A 26,629-nucleotide genomic window follows, 5' to 3' on the forward strand; every position below is an offset into this window, starting at 1 on the left:
ACGTCTGTGTTCCCATCTCGCGAACGAGAAAGCGGGTTCTGGGGCTGAGTCCGCTCCTGTTTTCATTTGTGACTTGTCCCAGGTCTGACCAGGCAGAAACAAAGAACATTAAGTCTGAGCCCTGGTGTGTCAGGGCACGTGTGACTGCCGGCTGGCGTGGTGTGGCCCTGCTGGGGACCCTCTCCCCACCCACTGCAGCTGCATCATGCCGATGAGTTTGGGGGGAGCTGTGTGCCTTCACTCTAGGCCCTTAGTAGAGAGGCTCCCACTGGAACCCTCCTGCCTGCCCTCCTCCTGGCTGCCCTGCCTTGTCTGCAGGCCCCTCGGTGGTCAGCGCTCCCCAGCAAAACCCCTCTCCCTTTCTAGTTCTTGGGAACCTGCCCAAGCTTACGTCCCCCAAGGGGTGTGACGTCCTTGGTCTGCATGGTTGTGGAGGCTGTGGTGGAACTCTGCTGTGATGCGCCAGCGTGGGAGCCCCCAAGGGATTTTAGCAGTCAGAACATAGAAAGCGCTGCAGATAATTTATTAAAAATGGAAAGCTGTGGAAACTCATATTGTATTTAGAATCGTGTCAGTGAACCTGTGTGTGTGAATTATGAATCTGTTTCGTTTTCCTGTCTCTGACAACAATGACAGAGGTGTCCAAACCGCAGTGCAGGGGCGCCCTACCTGACCAGCGGCCTGGGCCACACCCTGCTGAACCTCTCGGGCACTGACGTGGAGGAGTACTTGCTGCTGCCGTCCGAGAAACCCAGGTGGGTTCACAGCTGTCCTTGCCGTCACTCCTCGGTATCCGAGGGCAAGTGGCCCCAGGACCCACCCGGGCGCTCGGATTCCTCATGTGAAAAGGTATAATATTTGCGTATCGTCTACACACATCTCCTGTATACTTTGCATTTTTATTTATGTGAAAGGCGGAGAAACAAGACAGCAGACTCACGCCCTCGTCTGCTGATTCACTCCCCAAATGCCTATAGCAGCCATGGTTGGGTCGGGTCAAAGCCAGGAGCCCCAAGCTTCATCCAGTTCTTTTGCATGAGAGGCAGGGACCCAGCCGCTGGCACCGTGACCTGCCAGGTGTGGCCTAGCAGGGAGCCATCACTGAAGTGGAGTTGCAACTCTGCATCCCAAGCAGCATCTTAGTGCGGGGCCCAAGGCCTGCCCCTCGCACATATAGGGCGTCATGTCTGCATAGCTTGTAGCACCCGGCGTGATGTGAGCCCTGGTGTCACTCGTTTGGGGAACAGCAAGAAGAAAGCAGCGCCTGTAGGGATTCAGTACGGACATCTTTTCCTGAATGCTTTCTGCCCTGGGCTGGATCCACAGCTGCAGACCCCAGGGTAGGGAAGGTCGACTGTATTCTGGGAAATGCCTTGTTTCAGATGCTAATGTTCATAAGCCCTCTGAAGTCTGACACTAACCTTGGAGCTCATACAAATTCCAGAGGCACGCGTGGGCCTTAATCAGATTCCTCACCACCGACTTGCACCAGGGAAATCATATCAATTGAGATTCTGTCAGTGGTGGGAGCTGGGGAGCCAGAGGAGGCTTTATTGCTTTAGGGAATACGGCAGATAAGTTAGCAGCATAATGAAATAATAGTCTTCTTTTAGAATTCCCTCTACTCTGCGGCTTCCAGGATGAGGACCTGGGTACCACTGGTGTCGTAAACTTGCTCTTAGGCGATCTGGGGGAAGCTTTTATTTTCTGCTGAGTTTCCTTGAGCCCTAAGGGGATGAGCCAGATGAGGGCGGTGGGAATGAGCGCTTCCTGTTGCTTTAATTCTCAATGACATTTGTCAGATTGTTAACTTCCCAAAGTCCCCCGAATGCGTTATGTCGCTTCACGTGCCGGCATCCCGTGGGGGACTCTGCGTTGCCTGCAACAGCCTCTGCCCTTCGCCCGTCTCCTCCTCCCCTGTACCACGGCCCTCCTGGACACCCCCACCCCCACTCCCAGGTCGTCTGCCTGCCTCTCTTCTCTGCTCCATGTCGTATTGATATCCTTCAATGTGACCCTGTTACCGGAGAGAGCAAGGGTCCTTGTCTTCACGCAAGAAAGAATTCAGGTGTGAGACAGAGAGCAGGGTGGGGAAAGCAACATAGCAAGGTTTATTAGGGCAGGGACATCGGTAAGAACGATGGGCACCTCTCCAGACAGGACCTGAGAGAGAGTCCCCGTCACTCAGACTGGGGGAGAGCGAGGTTACATGGTTGAGTGGAGAGAGTACACCTGGCCAGGCCAGGCAGGCGGCTCAGCAGAGAGGCAGAGGGCTGAGCATGCAGTCTGGTTGAGGCTGGGAGTTTTTAAGGGGGTGGGTCTTTTTGGATGTAAATACGAAAAATTCCTTTCTGAGTTTCCCCCTGAAGTAATCAGACAGGAGGAAGCCTGGCTGGCGTCGCCCTGGTTAGAGGAAGGATGGTTATCGGGTAGAAGGGGCAGGATGTTCGAAGTGCAGATACTGGGCTGCACCTGGAAGGTTATGGGGATGACTTTGAGATTCGGATGCTGGACCTGGGTGTCAATGCCTTAGGCCTTTGTCACACACAGAGAAGCTCATTTCTGACTTCCTACCTAACAACCCCAAATCCCTGGGTTTCCTTTCTAGACAAGGAGGGAGCTCACGAGTCAGGATAGTATGAGCACACGGAAGGCGGTCAGTGCTCGTCTGGCTGTGGAGCCAGTGAGTTCTGGGCGTCTGAGAGGAATGTGTCCATCTTCCTCTGCCTCGGGTTTTGGTGAGAGTGGGGCCTCTGTGGTGCAAAACCGCACTTCCATCTCTGCCTATCTGGAAAATGGGAAATAGTTGATTTTTTAATGATTATTTACTTTTAAAAAAGAATTTTAAAAATTCACTTTAAATTTATTTATTTATGTGAAAGGCAGAGATATAAAGAGATATGGATCTTCTATCTACTGGTTCAGTCCCCAAATACAGCTGGTGCTGGGCCAGGCTGAAACCAGGAGCCGGGAACTCCATCCAGGTCTCCCACATGGGTGGCTGGCTCTCAACTCTTGAGCCGTCACCTGCTGCCTCCCATCAGGATGCTGGAAGTAGAAGCAAAGCTGAGATTGAGCCCAGGCTCATCATACATCTGCCGCGACAGTTTAGAAGGTGCCTTTGTTTCTAACGTCAGCTACTTTGGGAGCCTAGTAGGCGTCAGATAACTGTGCAATTCACAGAAGCAGGGAGATAAAAGATAAAATTCCTATCCAAGAAAACCTCACAGAGTTGCATGAAGGATAAACTAGCAAATACACTGTTGAAACCCGTTTGGTAATTGGCACAGTGAGGGGGATGTTGGATGCTGGGAGAACTCAGAAGGAGCACCCCATACTCCTGAGCCGGCGAGGTGAGAGTGGAGGATGAAAGAGCCAAGTGTAGGGAAGACCATGACCCACGGATTCTCAGGAGCGGGTTTGTAGGGGCCGTGACCCGTGACGAGAGCGGAGAGCCGATGATCAGCCATCCTTCCAGGGCCTCTGTTTCCTGGTCAGGTGGCCTCTGAGAGCACACGGCATCATGCGGCCAGCCTTGGTCAGACTTGCCCAGTAACCCAGGGAGGGCCTGGGTGTCTGACAGCCGTGCCCAGCCTTCTGTCCCAAGACCATGTGACCAGTGTGCTTGGTGACGAACGCCCTGGCCCAAGTGCTGACACCTGCTTGCTGTCGACAGGCTCGGCGGCTGGTCCTTCGGAGTGCGCCTCCCCGGCAAAGCTGAGGCTGCGGACACGAGCACGTCCAAGTCGGAGACTCTGGCGAAGGTAACAGTGGGTCTTGTCTTCCCCTTCTGTTAGGAAGTGTTTAGGGAAACCCAGTACCCGAGATCCAGACACAATCCCAGCGTTTCTGTGTGAGCATCAAGACTAATTGGGGACAGAGATTCCCTCGAAAGAAAAAATGAATTGTTTTCATCAAGACCGTGTGGACACAGAGCCAATAAGTTACTGCTTTTGTTCAGACAGGATTTTGCCCCTAGAGCTAAAGCAAATGAGAAGCCAGTGGTTTTTAGAGGTAGCCACAGGCGCCATGGGTGGAACCGTCAGCAGGTTTCCAGGCAGCCGAGGAGCTTCCTCCATACGTAACCTGAACCCGGATGGACAGTAAAGACAGTAGCAGTTTCCTGGGGCCGCTGGTCAGGGTCCTCAGTTTGCAGGTCCTGCCAGGACCACCCCTGTCGGACTAGGAACCACCCCCCTAGAATGACAGAAGGAGGCTTCCCCAGGTGCACAAACGAGGACGGGGTAGAGGAACAATGCCTCTGTCCACAGGAGGCTGCAGCCGTGTGGGAAGACACAGCTTTCTCCAAGGGGAAGTCAGCATAACCTTATAACAGGGACACATGAAAGCTCCCGGGCTTGCCGTCTGCACGCCGGGGCACCAGTGTGGTGTCTAAGTAAGAAATTCCAAGCTTCCCGCCTCCACGCCGGGGCACCAGTGTGGTGTCTAAGTAAGAAATAAGAAAAGAGGAGCTAGTGAGCAGAGGGCGAGGGAGCTACGTGAGGCACCGTGTGGAAGTGACCGGGAGGCGTGTCTGTCTATGGAGTGTGCATAGGCGGGGGGTTGTCTGCTCATTACCTCATCATTGACCAAGTAAACAAATGGGGGTGTTTGGCTTAGCAGCTGAGACGCTGCCTGGCAGGCCTGCGTCCTGTATCAGGCTGCCTGGGTTTGGGTCTCGGTTCCATTTCTGATTACAGCTGTCTGCTGCTGCGAGCCCGGGAGGCAGAGGTGGTGGCTCAAAGGAGTTGGGCCCCAGTGGGAGATCTGGTTTGAGTTCCCAGCTCCTGGTCTCATCCTAGCCAGTTCCAGCTGCTGCGGGCGTTTGAGGGGTGGGTGGGAACTGTGTGTGTCTGTCTCTGTGCCTCTCAGATAAGTAAACAAAGAACTGCCGGGTGAGGCCCCTGTGCTCCGCAGTGGGGCTGTCCCTGGCTCGAGTGGATAGGGAAACACTTGGCAGCCCAGGGTTGTGCCTGCTGGAGGCTGACTCGGTGGAATGAAGGTTCTCGCCGGTGGCTCGTGACATACCCTGCAGGAGACTCAACAGCTGCACTTCATAACGTAGCCGTCATGCCCGCAGTGTGGTCCCTGTGGCAGCTCTAAGTCCCCTCACATCACCTTCCCTGAGAAGGTTTAGTGGTCTTCCCTCTTCAGCTCAGATTTAAGCCTCTTTCTTTAGAGGCAGCCAAGGGAGAACTTACAGCGTGATATCACCGTTCATAGCTTGGTAGACCAATAACCTGGTTTGCATACCCTTGCTGGCTTATCTTGGAACGCATTTTGTGGCCATAACTGCACTATCCCTAATTTGTGTAAGGAATCTGTTCACTCCTCTAAGCTGACCGGACCCCTGAGCTGCTAGGTAGAGTGGACGGTTGTGTCTCTGCTCGCCGATGTCCGGGCACGGCCTCTCGCTCAGTGACGGGGGCCAGTGAGCCGCGTTTCCCTCCCTGCTGCTCTTGTCAGATCTGTCTTCTGCACCGACGTGGGTGGTGATTTCTGGGGTCTGACGTGCTCGCTGGCAGTCAGAGGCGTGCAAGAGTCTTCCTGGGCCGATCAGGGACTGCGCTGCTTGCCAGGAAGCCAGAGCGTCTGACACTGCAGTGGGGTGCACAGAGCGGGGGGCTGTGTGTGACCCTGTGTTGCCCCAGACGTGGACTGCAGGCTGTAGTGGTGGACACCGTGTCCGTCAATGGCTTTCTCAGTGAGCAGTGAGCAGCCTTTCCTTCAGGGCTTAGATGAGGTGATTTTCAGAGCCCTTCTGGGGGAGAGGGGACATCTGCATGTGGATATGCTTAACGAATGTCTCGTTACACTTACAGATGTCTCCCACGGAACCGCTAGGAGTTATTTCACTCACATCTCTGGTGTTTAGCTTATGGAATCAAAACATCCTTTAGAACGTGTACATTTCAGATGAGAAGCCAAATGCACGGCCCCTCTTGCAGCTCTGGGTGCGTGCTGCTCTCCCGTGGAGAGACTGTCCCTGGGTGATGCTTAGTCCTCGATTCCTGAGCAGGGCTGTTCTGAGATGGCCCGAGATGTTCTAAAAAGCAGGTGAGCTTTCAATGTCACTAATTGGACTTCAACGCTTTCTGACTTAGGGGCCGGCAGGAAAGAGATCCCACAACTTATTTCTGGAACACGGTACAGTTCTAGAAAACCGTTCTCGGGAGGAAGGGAAGAAGGAAAGATGGATGTCTTTGAAGTCTGCTAAATCCTAAATTTTAAGATCATCACTAAACTCCTTTCCTACCTGAAGAATCTGTAAACTTCCTCTCGTAAAGACGTTCACAGAGGAGCTGGAAGGCAGTTGACGGACAGTTTAAGCTCTGTTCCTTGGAACTCTACATCAATAACTTGTTTTCAGAGCAATTCAGTGTAACTGCACCCCAACAGCGGCACGGACGGCACCCGTGGTTAGGTCCTGAGCGTTTGGGCCCCTGACTGTGAGCCGGGCTCCTTAGCTCGAGCCTGGGCACCTTTCCTTACCCGCCCTCTGCGGTGGGCCATAACTACCCCCTCCTGTCCCGTCACCCTCAGCGTGTCCGTGAGCAGACCCTGGAAACCTGTCTGAACAACCGCTCGGCCTGCGTCCCGCCTGCAGAAAGCTAGGCTCTGAAGCATGTTTGTTACACTTAGCCCGGCCCAGTGCTGCCTCCTCCAAGCAGCTCTCCGCAGAGCCCACTAGGCCGTGTGTTTATGTTCCAGGTCCATAGGCCACTCCTGGGATTCTGGTTGGGACAGCTGCTCTCACTAGAATTAATTTTAGGGCCTGTGTAAATTCTCCAAAGTTAAGTTTAGAGGATGTCTGGGCTCTGTGAGGCAATGGCCCTAAGGTTCCGGGTCCCTTTCCACGTCATTGCTTCCATGTCCTCAACAAAGCACTCACAGCTGTCCCCGCCCCTTGGCCTCTGCTCCAAGGCCCAGGGCTCCGCAGTTTGCCTGGGGCGCTCCACACCCAGGTCAGGTGTTCCTGTGACAGTTTTACCCAGTGATCTGACACCGCAGTGCAGGTCAGCATTTTTTTGCCCACAGTAGTTTTCTTACCATTTTTCCAATTTCCTACAGATTTCTCATCCATTTTTTCAGATTCCTTGAATTGTCTCTTTAGCTCCTGCTTGTGGAGCTCAAAACCGATGCCACCTGTTTCCACTTTGTTGCAGCACCACCTGCTGTTGTCAGTGATCTGCACCACAGCAGAGCTCTGTCACAGTAAGGACAGACCGCAGAGCGTTCAACGTAGAACTTGGTTATCTCGTGAGTCTGGGGTGTCTGCTCCCACGGGCTGCACTGGGCTGGTCTTAGCTGGGATGATGGTGTGTGTGGCTGGCTGGCTGCTGGTGTCACCTAGGACGATGATGGGGTCCATATGTGTAGGATGGAGACGGCCTCTTCCATGATTAGGATAGATGCAAGACAGAAATGAGGATGTTATCACTTACAGGTGCTAGGGGATGCAGACACCCAGCATGGGCGGGGTAGGGGGTCTAATGGGCCAACACATTTTTTTGGAGTTCAAGGTGTTAACCAGGCAGGTTTCCCTCAGGGAGGTCTAATTAGCGGGTTTAGAGTGACTGCTCTGAGTCTACACAGCCTGTGTGGGATGTGGGAGTCTGTGGGGTCAGCCAAGTAGCCCGGATGTCACTGGCCGGCGGGGAGTGCAAGATGTGCATCTGGTTGACCACGCTGAGCTGGGAGGAGGTGGGGACTGGAGACTGCGTCAAGGGGGATCAAGTCCTGCTTTTGTGAGAAAGCACAGCTTGTATTCAGAGTAGAAACGGTAAGAATTCCCTAGAGGGCGGGCTCAGCTCTGCTCCTACGTCTTATCCTCCGGCAGTCTACCCGGCCATGCCCCTGTGGCCACAGCAGCTCAGGAATGGGCATGCAGTTTTCAAACCTCTGCTGTGTCACCGTCTGTTGGCCAGAGCATATGACATGGCTGAGCACAGAGCCGAAGGGAGTGACAGCCACATGGCGAAGGGTGTGGCTACAAAAGGGAAGAACGCAGGTGTCCCCGCTTCCATGGGCAGTGGGTTTTCTGCTCCATTCGCCTGCCCCTCGACTTTGAAGGAATCCTTCCAGAAGTGCGGCTGAGGCCTGTGTGGCCGGCCGGTTGGAAGGGTGGCCCTGGGGGTGGAGTGCAGAGCTCTGTGGAAGTGAATCTGCATGTCGGGTGGAGAGGTGGACTCTCCTCTGACGCGTGCTCCGAGCTCTGCAGGTCACTGTCGACGTCCTCCAGGAACTGGTGCTTCAGTGTGCTCTGGAGGACCGTGTCTCCACGTTGTTCTAGATCCTTTGGTCACACAGTTCTACTCTAATCAGACACAGCTTTGGCCTCGCAGAACGTCCTGGGCTCTGTGGTTTGTAGGTCTCAAACAGCATCTCTTTTCCCTTAGAGTTAAAAGAGGATCTGGCAAGGGTTTCTCTGTGAACCTAAGAAAAAAGTGGTGAGTGGTGTGGCAGACAGGGCCTTCCTTGTGAACTGCCACGTGGAGTGGGCTAAGAGTGGGAGAGCACTGTTCACAGCGCTTTGTCCTTGGTTTTTAACCACTTGAGCCATATTTTACTACTTAACTGTTTTCATGAACACAGTCTGCCGCCCAGGACCCTGGTTGAAAAGAATCAGCTGCAGTATGGCCAGGGAAACAGGCCTGGAAGCCAGCAGGCTTGCATCCTGACTTCTCATAGACTTGGCGAGAAGTCACGAGGCTCTTCTGTGTGCTGTCCTGGGTTCCCGTGCATTGTCCGTTAGACACAGCGGTGGCTGGGGCAGCCAGCGTTTTCATTCTGCTGAATGAAGATCGAAAGGCACTGATTGATTTGCTATTAGACACCAGCTTTCCAAACCGTATATATTTTCTAATTTTTTCTTTAAGACAGTGACATTTTGAAGTATAGAGGCTGATGATTCGAGTAGTGCATTGTGTGGGACTTGTGATCCCATCTTAATAATATAATCTTTCTCTCCTCTCCGTGACGGACAGGCGACTTTATTCTCCATACTCAACACATGTTCAGCCCAATTTATTTTGAGAAATAATGTTCCACGTTCAGTTATTAATTTGGGAGTTATCATTTTCTCTGATCAACTACCACACTTTTAATTTGCCGGTCAAATTTCATTAGCTTACCAATGAAGAAAGCAAAAAATGATGGGCTTCCGTTCCCCTTTCCCTTTGAAAATGTAATTATAGAGCAACATTCACATTTGTTCTGGGAAAAATTAATCTATTTTTAGCTGTAAATTATATGCTTGAGATAAATATAAAATTAGCAGGCAGGATTGGCTGTGCGCTGCCAGCCACGCAGGAGCGTCACTTTGCGTCCTGTGTTAGGCGCCGTCCAAACAAATTGACGCCTGCACTCCCTGGGCCCCAGACCAGACGTGGGAACTAATTCCGTGAGAGCCATTGAAGTCTTTCTTTTCCAGGTGTGGTACAATCAGAAGAGCTTTCACTCCCTGCCTTCCTACTTGAATCACCTAAACAACCTTGTGCTCTGGCGGCATTTGCCCCCTGCTGCGGACTGGCAACAATACGGTACTGTCACTGCCCACGTCTTCTAACTCCCCACTTCCAAAGATGCTGCTTGTGAGAGAAGCCGAGAAGGCTTTGACCCTGGGAAGAGCTCAGGGCAGTGGGAAGTCCCCAGTGGGCAGTCCTTCTGTGAACATGTAACAAGGTGTGGGTGCCCTCTGCCTCCACAGACACACGCACGGTAAGGGTCTTTACCTTCTTGGATCTTGACCTCATCTGTAAAATGAGGGGAGTGAAAGTGACTGAGAATTCTCTCCTAAAACTGTTTCATTCTGAACCTTAGTGTATTACAAAGGCAGGGATAATTCCACTTGTTGGGCTCCTGTGGATGGAATACTGGAGTAGAGAACATAGACCACCCCTCCGCTTGGTCCCTGGGAAGGGGTCTGTCAGACTTTGAGTGATGGGGAGCCCTCAGCTCATCAGTTATCTGTGTCAGTCCCTGATTCATTACCTACGCGTTCTGATTTTGCTAAATGACACAGGTCCATTTCTGGAATGCAGAGTAAATGTATTGGTTTAAGGGGATCTTTGTTTCTCTTTGGTGGGATAACTTATAATTTATCAAATTAATTCAGTTTCTTGAAGGGAGGAGAGGTAAAAGCAACAGCAGGCAACAGCCCTCATGGTTTATTCAAAAATACATCTGGTGAAGCATTAATTCACATAAAATCAATATAAACAATAACTCTAATACATTATCACTTTACTTCAACCTCACCTCATTTTCCCATAGCTGTTTCCCGTATATACCAATTTTTTAGTAAAATAAATGTAATTTTGTGTGGCACTGCGATTATTTTAAAATGAGGATGGGTAACATAAAAATTGAAACCGTGGCTACGGGAAGCACAAAGGAAGTATACAGTCATCCAGAGGAGGGTCACAAAGTGACATTCATTAAAGTGTCCAAAACGTACCAGACATTTCATTAGACATTTAATAAACATGGTCTCATTTAATTTGCATATCAATTTTGTGCAGTAGACCAGGTTCGCCTACGTCACTGATTAGAAAGCTGATGTTCAGACGACCCCCTGCCACGTGTGCTGTGGCACGTGAAATACTGGGGTCCTGGTTTGATTCTTGGTGTTGCTGATAACAAGCATCTTCATTGCTGGGACTTCAGACAAGAAGGCACTTGTGGGCATCAGCAGCGTGGCCCTTGTAGGATGGGCAGAAGTTTAATCGATGTCATCTAGGTCTTAGCAAGAGAAATCGCGGTGCAGGCTTAGGTTGCATTCAAGCGTCAGTTTGACGCTTGAGTCATTGAGTTGGAGATAGCATTTTTGAGCTCTCAGGAACGTTGTTTGAGGTCAGATTCTGCATGGCCTTGACAGGGTGGGGATGGTTTACCAATATAGGTGGTTTACCAATATTTGGGAACAGGAACGACATGAGCAAAGTGATATTTAAAAGGAATGATCTGGAAGCTGTGTTGTAGTTGGGGAGGGCTGGTGGCAGTGGTCGGCCTGCTGGAAGGATGCTGCTCACAGAGATAACGCAGGCAGGGCCAGGGTAAATCTGGAGGAAAAAAATGCTAAAGTTCAGGTAGATAGGAAGAAAGGCCGGGGCACTGAGGCTGGGGATAGGAACACATCTGAGAGCCAGAGATAGAAATCTGAGCTCTATAGATTGAGTGACTCCCCTTTCAGTCCTGGTGGCATTATGAGAAATGTCAGGAAGAAGCGATGTCTTCACAGGGGCAGGTGATCGGTGCAGGGTCGCAGCTGCTGGTCCAGTTCACACACTTAGATGAAAATGTGCAGTAGAACTCGGGAAAATGGATGTGAAAGTTCAGTAGAACATTTATGAGTAACCTTAACGCTAAACTTAATGAAGAATGATTACGGTGGCCGGTACGCGAGATCTTCCATGGGTTGGATAAAGACACAAAGGAAAGGGGGTAGCAGACAGGACCCTGGGAAGTGGGCACGGAGCTGCAGCCCTTGAGGTGGGGAGACCTTGGCCCAGAGGCCAGGAGGGGCAGCAGTCAAATAGCAGGGCAAGAAAAACGATGATTAATGGCAGAGTCCCCGGGAGGAGTGAGCCGGCAGGGACTTGGCTGGTGACCTGCAGAGGGCAAGCTCAGCAGAGCTGCAGGGGTGGGAAGAAGAGCAGGAGGATGAGGCACAGAATCGAGGGGAGGACTTGGGAAACTAGACAGACTGTGCTTTGTGGAAGTGTGGCTGTGAACGGGGTGAGAGGAGAAGCAGGCCGTGTGCATGTGCGCGAACAGGTGCCTTCGGTGAAATAAGGAGCAGTGGTAGGTCGTGATAGGCCGTGCAATGCGAGGTTTGTTTGGAACAATCGAGAGGAAGGAAATTAATGGCTCAAGACCTAGAAAGAGGCAGAGAAAGGATCCGAATGCATGAATTTGTTTTGAAAAGGGGAGAATGTCTTCCCAGGACACGGGGAGTGAAGATGGAGCCCTGGGGGAGGCACGGCATTTCAGAGGAAAGATTCCCTGCCAGCTGGCTCTGCCCCTGTGAGAGTCGGGATGAGCACTTGGTACAGCAGCTAAGTTGCTTTGTGGGACCCCTGATCCCATGCCGAGTGCCCGGTTCAAGTCCTAGCTTTTCTGCTTTTCCCTCCAGCTTCTTGCTTACGTATGCCCTGAGAGGCAGCAGGTGATGGCTCAAGTATTTGGTTCTTGCCACCACGTGCGAGACCTGGATGAGTTCTGGGCTCTTGGCTCCCACCTGTCCCAGTTCTAGCAGTTGCAGGCATTTGGTAATTGAACCAGTAGAAGGAAGATCTCCCTCTTTGTCTTTCAAATAAAATGAAAATAAAATTATTTTAAGAAACAGGTAAAACCATTGGGACAAAGATGGATATGAATAATCAAGGAAATAGAAAAAAATTGGATAACCTGTGATATGGAAATTATATTCAGAGAGCAGAGATGTATGGAACTATGGCTGGAGGTCACAGAGCTACACAGGTGTCCTACCAGACTTCGTTAGTGGACGCAGCCAGCGTGCAGTCAACGCAAAGACATTATTTGTTCTCTTAATGGCTTGGAATTAGATGAAATGGGTGATATTTGATGGCATTGAAACAGACAAAACCTGAAATGTCTGGTTGCAGGTTGCGGTTTGGAGATGGAGTCAGGTGCAGTGAACGGAGCTCCTGCTTGGAGAGGGTCTCAGGGTCTGGAATGGATAAGGCAGGTGGATGAGGGGCAGGAGGTGGGAGGTGATAACGACATGGCTCGGGAAATGAAGTCTGAGTTTGAGATCCATGAAGTATAAAACACGTTGTTCATACAGGACAGGTGACAAGGTGGATGGCACTGAGGTGGAAGCCTTGAGGAACAGCAGAGTGGATGTGGAAATCTCAGGTGACCTCAGGAGGAAACGGAGGTGCAGAGAGCAGAGGCTGTTGAGGAGAATGGGGACGCAGGACACCTGGTTAGTCACCTCAGCAAGGTGACCTGCGATCCAGGAACACGAAGAGGTTGATGAATCCCCAACTGCAGAATAGCAGTATAATCAAATACAATATCTATAATATATAATCAAATAGAATATAATCAAATACCATGGTAGCTGTAGTTAGAGGGGCTAAGCAGATTTTCATAAAAATGCAAAAAAGATAGAAATTACGAATGCATCAGACAATTTTGACCTGAAATATATAACAACTGAGTTGAAAGATTAGCTGTCTGGATTGATCAGCAGACCTAAACATGAAGAAGACAGGCTCAGTAAACTTGTAGATTGGTCATCTGGTATTACTGAATCTGAGGAACAGAGGGAAGAGTGAGCAGGATCTAAGAGATTGATGAGATCCCTCAGGTGGATCGCTATGGTCAATGTACCCATTGTGGAAGTCTCAAGAACAAGTAGAGAGAGGGCAGAAGAAATAGTGGTCAAAACGCTGCACATTTGAGGAGAGACATGGATGTGTCAATACGACAGCCTTAGTGGACTCAAGTAGGATGGACACAGCAGGCCCACACCTTATAGCCAAAGCCAAGGCAAGCGTGGAATGCGGCAAGAGAAAAGTGGCTCGTCACATACATGAGGTTCTCATCAGAAGCCTTAGGGAGCAGAAGGCAGTGGATGACACAAATGTTTCAAGTATTGAAAGGAAAAATTGACAGCCAAGAATTCTACCGGGCAAAATCATACCTTGAAAAATGAGAAAAATTAAGAGATTTCTGGATGTCTGATTAACTGTTTTGAAGATTTATTTATTAATTTGAGAGGCAGGATTACAGACATGGAGAGAGAGGTGTTCCAGCCGCTGGTTCACTGCCCAGGTGGCCGCAGTGGCCGGAGCTGGGCTGGTCCAAAGCCAGGAGCTTCCTCCAGGTCTCCCACGTGGGTGCAGGGGCCCAAGCACTTGGGCCATCTTCTACTGCCTTCCCAGACCATAGCAGAGAGCTGGATCGGAAGTGCAGCAGCTGGTACTCAAACGGGTGCCCATACGGGATGCTGGCGCTGTTGGTGGAGGCTTAACCTGCTATGCCACAGCGCCAGCCCTGATTAAATACACTTTAAATTAGAAAATCTTACAAGAGACAGAGGCATTTTATAAAGATAAAAGAGTCAAATCACCGAGATGATATACCAATTGCGAACATGTGCACCAAATACCAGAGTTCCTAAATCTATGGAGGAACTACAGAGTTAAGGAAGACATAGATACCTCCAGTATTAGGGATCCTAAGTACCTCAACTTTCAATAACGAATGGAGCAACCAGACACTCAGTAAGGAAACAGAACTGAAATACTGGAGACCAAGAAGACATGGATAGAACATGCCTTTTCCTTTTCAAACAGCACAATACACATTTTTCTCAAGTGCACATTGAGAATTCTCCAGGAGAGACCATGTGTTAGCCGAAACAAGTATTAATAATCTTGAAAGAATTGCAATCATATGACAAATCTTCTCTGATCATAAAGGTGAAATACCAGCAGAGGGAAAAGTAGAAGGTCCACAAACGTGGACGTCAGCCCAATCTTTTCTTTTCTTTTCTTTTTTTTTGACATCTTTTCTTTTTTTAAGATTTATTTATTTGAAAGGTGGAGTTACAGAAAAGCAGAGGCGGGGTGGGGTGGGGTGGGGGGTGTCTTCCATTCACTGGTTCACTCCCCAATTGTCTGCAATGTCTGGAGCTACGCCGATCCAGAGCCAGGAGCCAGGAGCTTCCTCCAGGTCTCCCACGTGGGTGCAGGGGCCCAAGGACTTGGGCCATCCTCCACTGCATTCCCAGGCCATAGCAGAGAGCTGGATGGGAAGTGGAGCAGCCAGGACTTGAACTGGTGCCCATGTGGGATGCTGACGCTGCAGGTGGCAGCTTTATCTGCTACACCACAGCGCCAGCCCCATTCAGCCCAATCTTAAACAAGTGGGTTGAAGAATAACTCACAAGAGAAATTAGAAAATATTAAAAAGCAAATGAATATAGAAACACAACATGTCAAAACTTAATGGATGCAGCAAAAGAGAGCTGTGAGGGAAATTTATACCTGCTTAAAGCTGACATAAAAGAAGAAAGATGTCAAATCGACACCTAATGTTACTAGGTCCAGAAAAAGAAGAACCAGAGAAAGAATTAACTAAACACTAAGCTGCAAGATTGAAGGAAATAGCAAAGATTAGAATAAAGATAAAATTGAAAATAGAAAAATGATAGAGAAAACCAGTAAAACTAAGAGGTTTGTTTTTTTTTTTTTTTAAAGAACATCATAGATAAAAAGTTAGCTAGAAAGACTGGGAGAAATGCTTTGAATAATTGACCCAGAGATGAAAGAGGGAACAGTACTAGTTTTAATTCTGTAAAGTGGATTTTAAGAGTACAACAGTTTAAGAGAACAACAGTTGTTCCCCGACAGATTGGACAACGTAGGTGAGTTGGTTAAGTGCTATAAGCATACAGCCTGCGAAGGCTGAGTAAGGGAGATGTGGACAACAGCTAGCGCAGGGCATTGTACTGGTGATTGCAGGGGACTGACACCGGCTGAGTCTTGTGCGTGCAGAACTGCTGAGAACAGGGCGTTGCAGTACCGTCTTGAAGGACTGGGGACTCGGGCTGTTGTTTATCATGGAGGAGTGGAAATGAGAGGAGGATGAGAGGAAGGGTGGACTTTCAGGAAGAAGGCGTTCCTGTGGTAGGTTCTTGGTTTGGGGTGCGAGACGTGCACTCCCAGGCTCATGGGAGCTGGGCCATGTAGTCCAGACAGGGAGATAACAGGAGAGCTGGAGGGACCAGCTGGGCTCCTCCCCAGGCCGGGAAGTCGGGAAAGTTTCTACAGGGCACTGTGGCCTGGCTGAGCCCACACTTTGGACAGATGGCAGGGGAAGGGGGAAGGAGAGTCAGCGCATGGGGCAGAAGCCTTTGTGCCATGAAACAAATACCAGTGAGTGCCATGGCCGACATTGCCCCCCAGCGCGATGGGTGGAGCTGTCACTGAGGTGTGTTTTCACCCACAGAAGCCTCTGTTAACCCAGTAAGGCCTAAACTTGGCTCCTGTTCTGAGCTTGACTGACTCCTGTCTGGGGACTCCAGGGCCATGTTGACTGCAGATTCCATGGCCAATCAGCCAATCTCGTCCCTTCTGTCTGTCTACTGCTATGCACCTGGCCTGAGGCGCCCTGTGCTTCTACCTGGATGCCTGCACCAGCCTGTTATGTGGCTCCCCGTGGCCGGCTGCTCTTGCTCTCACCCAACAGTCTCACCTTTGCCAGAGTGTCCAGGGTCACCCGTGGAATGCAGTCCTCTGGCTTCCTGTGTCCTGTGACCTGTGGGCCCTCCCTGGTCAGGCCTGTCTCGACCCCAGTGAAGGCTGAACTCGACCCACGTCGGAATCCTTGCTGCCCCCCAAACACGGCGCCACTTCCCTACCTGTAGTCACAGTTCTGCTTACCGGGAATTTTCTTTGTCTTGTGTGTACACAGCTTGGCCACTGTCTCCTAGGTTTATCTGTTTCTCATACCCTTGGAGTGGAAAATGAACACGAAAACACAGATGCAACCCTCTGTGCCCACAGATCCTGTGGCCCAAGCCTGAGCTCCTTCCTGTTCTGGATCCTCGTGTCTGAAAGCCAAGGGCCCACTGCTACTGATTTACCAATAAAGATACAGTCAAGACGCAGACACTTAGCTGGAACAGCGTTTGTAAAATACAAAAATTGTCTTTCTCACCCATTAGCCAGACTTTTTTAAAGATTTATTTGAAAGGCAGGGTTATAGAGAAGGGAGGAAGAGGAAGAGAGAGAGAGAGAGAAAGTCTTCCATCAGCTGGTTCACTTCCCAAATGGCCGCAATGGCCAGGGCTGGGCCAGGCTGAAGCCAGAAGCCCAGAGCTGCTTCCGCGTCTCCCACATGGGTGCTGGGGCTCAAGCACCCTCAAGCCATCCTCTGCTGCTTTCCCAGGCGCGTTAGCAGGAGCTGGCAATATCCAGACTTCTAACGCCATGTAGCATGTTTATGATGAAGTCCACACATCCAAACTGGCATTCCCCAGCCGCCGCTGACCTGGCACTTCAGCCTCATCTCCTCCTTCCTTGCCTTTCCCATGGGCACGGCCAGGCCATCACACCTGTCAGCACGCCCCACCGTGGGCCCTGCCACCTTGCCTGTCCTCTGTGGAGACCGCCCGTCTTCTCTTCACCACCTGAAGCCTTTTTTGCTCAGCTCTCAGGGCCCAGCCTTGAGATCACCTCCATTGGAATCCTCAGGGTTGTTGCAACACGAGTCAGTGGCTTCTAAAATCCACCCCTAAACCCATTCTTAGCAAGCAGTCCTATTGTGACAAATCTTTTCTAGGCACTGAGAGGTCATTACAGCCGTTAGCACTTTGCATTAGTGTTGTTTATATCTCTTTCGGAATAGAAACATAAATATTTATACTACTGGCCTTTGTGTCTTCTGAAGTCTTATCCATAGGAGGTATTCAATACATGTGTTACTTAAATGGGTTTTTGTCACGTTATTATAGGGATATTATAATATATCCCATTATATAGCTATATTCTGTAATAAAGATAAATATGCAATGAAACAAACATTTGCTTTTTTCATTATTATAACTTTTTAAGTTGGCGTAATTCTATTGAATTAAAATATTAGAGATATAAAATAGTGAACATGAAAGGAAATTTATTTTAATAAGAGTAATGAAATAAAAATAAAAACCAAACAGAAGATTTAAACAGAATATCGTAAATAAGAAGGCATTTTCATGGAGGAAGAGAGAATAAAAATAGGACAGGGTAATTTTATTTTTCTTGGGTAGTTGTGGGAGTGACAGCAGTTAGCAGTGTCGGAGGTAGGTGTCTCCTCGTCCAGATTCCATACCGTGTACTGGACACTGCCCAAGTGTTCACAGGAGGCCGGAGCCTCCTGAGTATTGGACATGGCTGTGGGCCTGCTTCTGCCCACGCAGGCCTTGTGAGGGCATGTCTTCCTACACAGAATGTGGCCAGCAGAAGGTTTGGGTTATTATTTTAGGAAAACCTCTTATCCTCTATGGACACAGGAGATGAGCCAGGAGCGACTTGAACTTCTGCACAGAATTCTAGCATGTTGCCAGTGCAGACTCTGGGAGGCAGTGAGGGCTCAAGTGCTTGGGTTCCTGCCCAGTGTGTGAGACGTGGTTGTGTCCCCGGCTCAGTGCTTAGGCTCTGGCCCCGGCTGTTGTGGGTATTTGGGAATCAGTGCATGGGAGTGCTGTCTCTTCCTCTCTCTCTCTCTCTCTCTCTCTGGCAGTGTATCTCTATCACTCTTTTCTCTCTAAACTTTTTAAAAAGAGAGTACCTTGGTTTAATATTGTTCTTGGAAGCATGGAGATTTCATAAATGTTTTAGGTGCAGCAGAATGGACAGTGCCCAGGCATCTTCGGCAGTGCTGAGCACAGAGTAGGACTGCACCCCGGGCCTGCGGGGTGGGGGAGGCTGCAGAGTCCGTGTGTTCTGGCTGAACGTGGACTCTGTGTGAATTATGTTGATGATAGAAAGCCAGAACCAAATGCAAGCTGTGGCCCCTCAAAGGCAGCAGTGGCCGCTGTGACCTGCAGAGCCCGGGCATTTGCACAGTGGCTTTGTATGTCTGAGTCCCGGGTTGGAGCGCAGCCTGCAGGGGCCCCTGCCCACAGGTGAGGGGCAGGAGGGGAGGGCAGCTGCCTGCCGCAGTGGTGGGTTCGCCTGCTGGCTGCTCTCATTGAGGTTCTCGATCCTGTGCAGTCAGCACTGCGGACACTCGCGGAAGTGCTCAGCGCTGAGGCTTGAGGTCCAGTGCCCGGGCTGATGGGAGGGGACGGGCAGAGATCTGGGCCAGGGTGGGAGGACTGCCTGCGTCAGGAGTGGCTTTCTCTGCTCCGGTTTGTGCTTCTGGAACGCGGGCTGTGTCCAAGCTTCCCAGCCTCCTGGGGTTCCTTTTCCCTGCAAGAATCCACCATTCTCCAGGGCTGCCCGCTGACTCGCAAAGATGAGCAAGCACCCCATAGTCGTGTGGCTAACAGAGGTTTCACCATCAGCTTAGCGACAGGAAATGTCTCAGGAGGACACCGGGCTAGGGTGTGGCATGCCAGGACAGCTAACCACAGGGCAGCCATCCACTGGGGGCGGGAGACCAGATGCAGGCTCACCTCCTGGATGAAATCCCCCGAAAGGACACAAATCCAGGAAATGTGCTACAAAGTGACAGGTGATACATCCACAGCAGGAGGGAGGGTGCAGGAAGCAGATGTTGGAGCAGTGCCTTTCATCTTCAGCAATGACTCAGCGAATCAATGTGGGGAAAAGACATTTAGGCAACTTGGTCAAAAATAGATCCACCCCCGGGAGTTGAAAATCCTCCAGCTGGATCTCTACAGAGATGTTTGCAGATCTGTGCAGCAGAGAGCAGGGCAGAGGCGCTTAGCCTGCAGCCCTATCTCCCTCAGGCTGAATGGAACGTCAGACGTGTGTGCCAAAGGGAGGTGCATGAAATGTTGGTAGAAAATGGATTGTGGGGGCCGGCGCTGTGGTGTAGCAGGAAAGCTGCCACCTGCAGTGCCTGCATCCCCTGTGGGCGCTGGTTTGAGACCTTCCTGCTCCACTTCTTTTCCAGCTCTCTGCTGTGGCCTGGGATAGCAGTAGAAGATGGCCCAAGTCCTTGGGCCCCTGCACCCGCATGGGAAACCCAGAAGAAGCTCCTGGCTTCAGATGGGTACAGCTCTGGCTGTTGCTGCCAACTGGGGAGTGAACCAGCATATGGAAGACCTCTCTTTCTCTGCCTCTCCTTATCTCTGAGTACCTCTGACTTTCAAAGGAAGGAAGGAAGGAAGGAAAGTGGACTGTGGCGTCCCAGCCCAGAGCCTGGGTCCCAGCACGTTGCTGCTGTCAGTCTCAGGATGGTTCTTCAACTACCTGTGCTCCAGGTGCCTCTCCTGTACATGTGCGTGATGGTAGCGATGACCGAGTCGCTCTGTGGTTGAGAATTCATACAAACTGCCCGAGGTCTGACTGGTGTGCAGCAATGGCAATGGGTTGTTGTTGTTGTTGGAGTGTTCATCTCACAGTGTGAGCAGGGCGGTGGTTCCAGGACCAGTAAAATCACAATGCTCTGATGCCCACGTTTCATGTATAAAAAGCACTATTTATGTATAACCCACGCAATCCTCCCATCCCAAGGTTACATGAGTGATACGGTGTCATGCTGTGGAAATCGTTGTTACACCACATCATTCATGGAGTGATGGCAAGAAAAAAATCTACGTTCAGGGCAGGTGCAATTTTTTCCCACATCGTTGAAGATGAATGGAATCTGCAGACCCAGAGGCCTCTGCTCACGGGTGTGGGAGGACTCAGAGTCTGAACCTCCTGTGCCCCCTCCCTGGGCACCCCTGCGGGTTCAGCCCTGTGTGTGCTCAGGGCACTTGAGATCCGCTCTCTTTCGAGTTCCAGTTATGTCATTGCTGACTCCAGTCGCTCTGCTGCACAGTCCCCAGAACTGACTCATCTTGCGCTTGAGAGTGTGGACCCTTTCTCCAGCATCTCTCTTCCCCCACCCTGACCCCCAGTGACCACGGTTCTACTTTGTTTTTATGCATTTAACTTGTGGAAATTCCACCTGTAGGTGAGGTCATGCAATGCTTCTCCGCCTGTGTCTGCTCTATTTCACTTAGCATGACACCCTCCAGGTCCATCCATGTTGTCACAAGTGGTGGGATTTCCTTTTTTTTTTTTTTAAGGTTCATTTTATTATTTGAAAGGCAGTTAGAGACAGATCTTCCATCCACTGGTTCACTCCCCAAATGGCCACAACAGCTAGGGCTGGGCCAGGCCAAAGCCAGGGGCTTCATCCAGGTATCCCACGTGGGTATAAGGCCATCTCCTGCTGCTTTCCCAGGCACATTAGCAGGGAGCTGGATTCAGAGTGGGGCAGCAGAGACTCAAACCAGTGCCCATACGAGAAGCCAGCTTTGCAAGGGGCAACTTAACCCATTATTGTCACAACACTGGCCCTGGGATTTCCTTCTTTGTTAAAGCTGAAAAGAACTTTACTGTGTGTGTGTGTGTGTGTGTTCCTGCCTGTCCACATCACACTTTCTTTATCCATCTGTCCATCCATTCAGGGACACTTAGGTTGTTCCCACACTGATTATTTATTCTTTGCTGAAATGATAGTGTAGATACATAGGAATGAAATCAAAATACTGATTTCATTTTGTTGTAAAAAATTATTGATTATTGATTTTCATCTACTTGAAAGGCAGAGTGTGAGTGAGAATGAGAGTGAATAGGAGAGAGAGAGAGACCCTATATTTGTTGGTTCACTTCCCAAATGCCTGCAACAGCCAGGGCTGGACCAGGCCAAAGCCAGGAGCCTGGAACTCCATCCAGGTCTGCCATATGGATGGCAGGGCCCCCAGCACGTTAGCCGTCATCTGCTACTTCTCAGCACGCGTCGTCAGGAAGCTGGATTGGGAACAGAATAGCCGGGATTCAAACTGGTACTCTGAGACGGGACGCAGGCATTTCAAGTAGCAGCTTAACCCACCGCGTCACAGTGCCAGCCTCATTTCCTCTGGATCCGTAGCCAGAATTGGGATTTCTGGATCATACAGTTCTTTAAGGTAACTCCAGACTGGTTTTTTTGTAAATGTTATTAATTTACATTCCAGCCAACTGTGTACACCAGGCAATGGATGTGTTCATTAGCTTGATTGTGTTAATCACTTCACAATGTGTATATATAGCAAGACATCACATTTTATGCCATGTACACAGTTTTTGTTTGTTGTACCTCAATAAAGCTGGGAACAAACCAAGCAAAATCAATGATTTAAATAAGATTTAGTATTCATCAGGCGTCAGTGTTGGGTGTGGACAAGGACAAGGCAGTGGAGTGTGCCTGCTGCTGCTGTTCAGGGAACGTGATGGTGCCTGGGTTTCAAATGAGAACAGTGGGAGAGGAGGATGCCAGGAGAGGTTTGGGCTCATTGTCAAGGGCATCTGTGTTTAGGTAAAGCACAGGGCCTCTGTACGTTTCCCTCTCCTCCTTGGACGTGCTCCTGGCAAGGGGTTGGAGTGATGGTTCCGGGGAGAGGCCAGCCCTCTCCCCTCCCTGGAGGTTGAGCTGATGCTCTGTTCCCTCTTCTAGTCGTGTGCTTTACTGTGTTCTTCGAAGGTGCCTGCTTGGACCACCTGTTCTCTCCAACACACAGCAGACCCGTTTCCTCTGACACACGACGATTCCTCAGCTGTGTGAGGGTATTTTCATACCCCGCTTTCTTCAGATGTGTGTATTTATGAATTTAACAGCTTTCTGATATTCTCTAGGGTTTGTAAAATAATATTCCGCTAACTACATTTTTCTGGATTCTCCCCTATCTAGAATGTTCTCACGTATGTGCTGAGACTGGGATAGCAGACATGTAAATATGCCTCTGCCATCTCTAGCACCCGGAGCCTGACTCACTTCAGCTGAATCTCATGTTTTGGAAGCACTATTTAGTGTCACCTGGCGTTTGTGCAATCAGCTGTTGACCAGTATTGGGCGGCTCATCCAGGCAGTGCTGTCCCTGGGAAGGGTGGTGACTGGCAGACACAGTGAAAAATGAGACTAGAAGTCGATCCAGTGAGAGACAGAGCTAGGAGAGAGACTGGTGGGTGTTTGGGTGGAGAGAGGTCAGGTATCAGAACCGCAGAGTTCAGCATGTGATGCGTGTGTACGTCAAGTCCAGGTCTAGGAAAGGCATCCGTCCGGCGTTAGACACACACTGGGAACCAGGAACAGGATGCCCAGACAACACTAAGTTATGATCAAGCCAAGAATTTTGGAAAACTGTATCGGGAACTTGAGCAAAGAGCTCCCAGTGACCTTCCTTCGGAGAGCCGTGGGAGAAGAGCGAGGGAGGCTGCGTAGCTGGAGAGGCAGGTGGGGCGCTGTGCGCTCAGGTCCACGGCACCTGCAGGCAGCACTGTGGGATCTGGGGCACTGTGGTCAGTCCCAGCCACAGTTTGCTTCCTCCGTCTCTACTTGTGCTGTGGATGTACTCTCATTCGGGAATGGGAACGACGGACACTAGGACACATTAAATGTGAGCCAAAAGCAGAAGGCGAGTCTAGGGACAGGACACGGAGCCGGACGCTGTGCTGCTGCAACGTTTGAGCCAATCAGTCAGGGAGGCTGCCGACGCGCACAGTTCAGTGTCTTGAAGATGAAGCACCGATCATTTGCCCAGAGTTAGAGCTCTTCTCCACGCAGTACTGACTGGAAGTGGCTGGGGAAGGGATACCGCTCTGCGATACCATGAACAGACTTGATAATGAAAGTCTTTTCATTGCTGACTTGATGGCAATTTCCCCACGTTGGCTGCTGGCATCACACCGATGCTGCAGCCCGGGAAAGCAAGCAAAGTAAGGGAAAGCAAGCAACTCCAGAACCAAAACTTCCCAAGGACAAGGTCAGCTTTACTCAGAACTGACTTCCTCTAGAAGCAAATTTTTGCACACTGATCTCGTGTGTACCCAGTAATCTCCTTTGTGTGCTGTTGTTCAGCCTGGGTTGGTTTCTGCACTATACAATGTGAGTAGCGCATTGCTTGGCGTGCTGGGGTCCTTGTGAGGATCATTCAGGGAAGCCTGGTAGCAGGTGTACTCAGTGCCCGTCAGCCTGTGGGCGGTGCCTGCCGCTGATGCTGGACAGCAGCAGCCCAGGAACCCAGCACACAGCAGCTGCACCGCAAGGCGGACTGGGACTGGGCGCGGCAGACGGGACGTGTTCTGTGTGCTCCAGGGTCTGCACGCCTGGGGCTGAGCTGAGATTCCCCGTGCAGGAGGGGGCCCGAGACTCACTGTTCAATTTGTCTCTCCCAGGAATAACGCTCTATAGCCACCCGTACGGAGGTGCCTTGCTGAACGAGGACAAGATGTGAGTGGGAGGGGGCCCTGGCTGTGGGAGGAAATGTTTGGGTTACTTAGGGGTGGTCCCTAAGGTGCTCCCCGTTGCCATTCTCCCTGAGTGGTGCCGCAACACTAGTGTACGGGCGCTGCTTTGCAAAGCAGGAGGAAAGGGTGATGGGGGGGGGTGCAGTCGCTGAGGTTGGGATGGATGACTGTACCACGCAGCTGCGTTTCTAAGCAGTGGCTGCTCAAGGGGATGATCTCCCTGAAGCCTACGGGGCTGCCCCTTCCAGAACAATCGGCCTGGAGTTCGTGGTAAACACTCATGCTCCTTGTGCATTTCTCCTGCAAGACTTCCCTGCCCATCCGGGTGCAGTCCAGGTGCTGACTTCGGGCACCAACCTCCATGGCAGTCCTTCCCGACATGGCAAAGGGTGCAGTGCCCCTGCCTGTCTTTTCCCTCCCCGTCTCCCTTCTCTGTTATATGGTGGACAGACGTTTTATTGCAAATTGGTAATGGAAGAGCACATTGTTCACGCCCTGTCTATGGCCTGCCCAGTGGAGTGGGAGCAAGCAAAGCTGCTTCGTGGCCTTCTCTCCCCACGTGGCTCCCGTGGCAGGAGGTGTGGGCTGCACTGTGACCTCCAGCGGCCTACCTTTGCCAGCCCACCTTTGCACCTGCCTGGAAATGACAGTGCCGTCTGTCGTAGAACGTGACATGGGAAAGAAGGCGTGGCCTGGTAGATGGTTTGTTGCGGGAGGGAGCAAAGAGCAGGGGAGAGGGAATTTAACAGAGCTCCAGGTGGCAGAACCTCCCAGCAAGTGTCCAGAGGCTGCTACTGCGGTGATACACGATCAGTTACAAGCCCTCCCGGTAGTTCAGGTGGAGTCAGAGATGGCCATCGAAGGAGGGAGCTGCGGTGAAACCCTCATCCTCCTGCCCCACCAGGGATGAGCAAAGCAGTCCCAGTGTGGGCAAAGGGCCTGGGTGACCGTGGAGGACTCTGGGAGTCGGGGTCAGTGGAGGGGGGCAGACTCGAGACCCCCCTCCGTCTTGTGATCCTCACTTATGTGTTCTGGAAATAGTCCATGTCTCAAAAGGAGGCTGGGGGATTCCCTGAGGGGTCCGTGCCTTAGCCCGCATGTCTGGCTGCTCACAAGTTTCAAATCGATGCTTTCGTGGTCACCACCCGCTCTGAGGGCAATGGGGGCAGATTTGGGCGTGTTCTCCACCTGACATCTGATGAGCTCTTCTGCTTTGCCCGAAGCCTGGAGAGCATCCGTCAGTGCGGTGTCGCCCTGTGCATTGTGCTCGGCTTCTCCATCCTGTCTGCGTCCATCGGGAGCTCTGTGGTGAGGGACAGAGTGACCGGAGCCAAAAGGTTGCAGCACATAAGTGGCCTCGGCTACAGGACGTACTGGTTCACTAACTTCCTGTTTGACATGGTAGGATTCGGGACCCCACCCTCTGCGCCTGATCTGTTTAAGGGGGAGGTTGGGGGGGGGGGCTTTTCCTGGCAGTGCATTGGTCCAGGTTAAGTCGTCATAGCTGATCACCTGTAGCCATGCAGAACTGCTTCCTAAGGGGCAGCTGACCAGCCTGGCGGGCTAGAAACCTGCGAGGGAAGGGCCATGCCCAGATGCTAAGTGTTGTGTGGGGAGATGAGTGAACGGTCACCTTTAACGTGCTGTCTGCAAGGGGTGGAGGGGAGGAGGGGAGGATAGTTAGAAGGATTCATCACCCGCATGCCTGCAACCTCCTGCCGTGAGGCCTGTGGCCTGTTCCCCAGCGGGAGCCCTGCAGCGGGTACCAGCGCCTTCCTAGGATTCAGTTCCCACTGCAGGGCACGACAGATGCACTGTCAACTTGTTTCCTCCAGTTCCACACGTTTGCCGTAAGAATTGTGCTGCTCGGTGGTCAGTTGTTAGGCTGTGCAGGGGAGAAGTCAGGTCTTTACCCTCAGGCACATGAGTTGTCCTGCGACACGAAGAACCTGACTTAACAGCAGGCAGAAGCGGCCTAAGGTTTGCCGAGCACCTGCTGTGTCTCAGTACAGAAGCCGGCACGTGAGCCTGTTCCCCCAGCAATTTCTATTCCTGAGCTGAACCAGTTTCCTTTTAGCCGTGTTCCCTGGATGTTAATCACGTTCCCTGGATTTTTGTTTCCTGAAAGTGCAGTTTGTATGGGTCACCCGAACCTTTCAGGAATTTGTTTAGTTGAATTGTGTTCCCCAACCCTGCCTGGCAGTGGTCACTGTGGCTCTCAGTGACAGGGAGGACGTGGCAGGCCTCCCCTTCCAGGCTCTGGTCAGAGGGTCTGCACGAGACACGGAGATCGGAACTTCGTCAGCACCCAAGGTGATTCCTGACTCCAAGCCACGACGGGGAAGCGCTGGCCCCAGTCTCCTCTTCTTTACCGGGGACTCCTGCAGGCAGGAGAGAGGAGGAGACTCCCCAGGCGTGTGTCTCCTGGGTGATAAAGTCCCATTCCCGTACATGGCTGCTGGCCACTGGCCACTGCGCTCTCATGGTCACGTTGGGGCCCTTATAGAAGAGGCCCGAGAGCTCTGGAGCCTCCGTCGTGTGAGGACAGGAGGAGTGCTGTCTGTGATGGGGGAAGCAGCCCTCCGCAGGCCCCGAATCTGCTGGAGCCCGCATCGTGGGCCTCCAGCCTGGAGCTGTGAGCGTCACCTTTCTGAGCCTAGTAGGCGTCTGCCCTGTGGTATGCCACTGTTGTCCAGTGG

At 51.4% G+C, this 26,629-nt stretch overlaps 1 protein-coding gene across 1 annotated transcript in view; it reads left to right on the forward strand.

The window, feature by feature from the left end:
- Nucleotides 1-26,629, forward strand: part of ABCA13 (ATP binding cassette subfamily A member 13) — a 329,120-nt gene that overhangs the window by 211,459 nt on the left and 91,032 nt on the right. The window contains 5 exon segments of the mRNA XM_062178561.1: nt 637-755; nt 3,677-3,764; nt 9,434-9,542; nt 23,859-23,913; nt 25,154-25,331. Of these exon segments, the coding sequence (XP_062034545.1) occupies nt 637-755; nt 3,677-3,764; nt 9,434-9,542; nt 23,859-23,913; nt 25,154-25,331 (549 nt within the window).

The sequence above is a fragment of the Lepus europaeus genome, chromosome 20 (genome assembly GCF_033115175.1).
Source record: "Lepus europaeus isolate LE1 chromosome 20, mLepTim1.pri, whole genome shotgun sequence".
NCBI classification, from domain to species: Eukaryota; Metazoa; Chordata; class Mammalia; order Lagomorpha; family Leporidae; genus Lepus; species Lepus europaeus.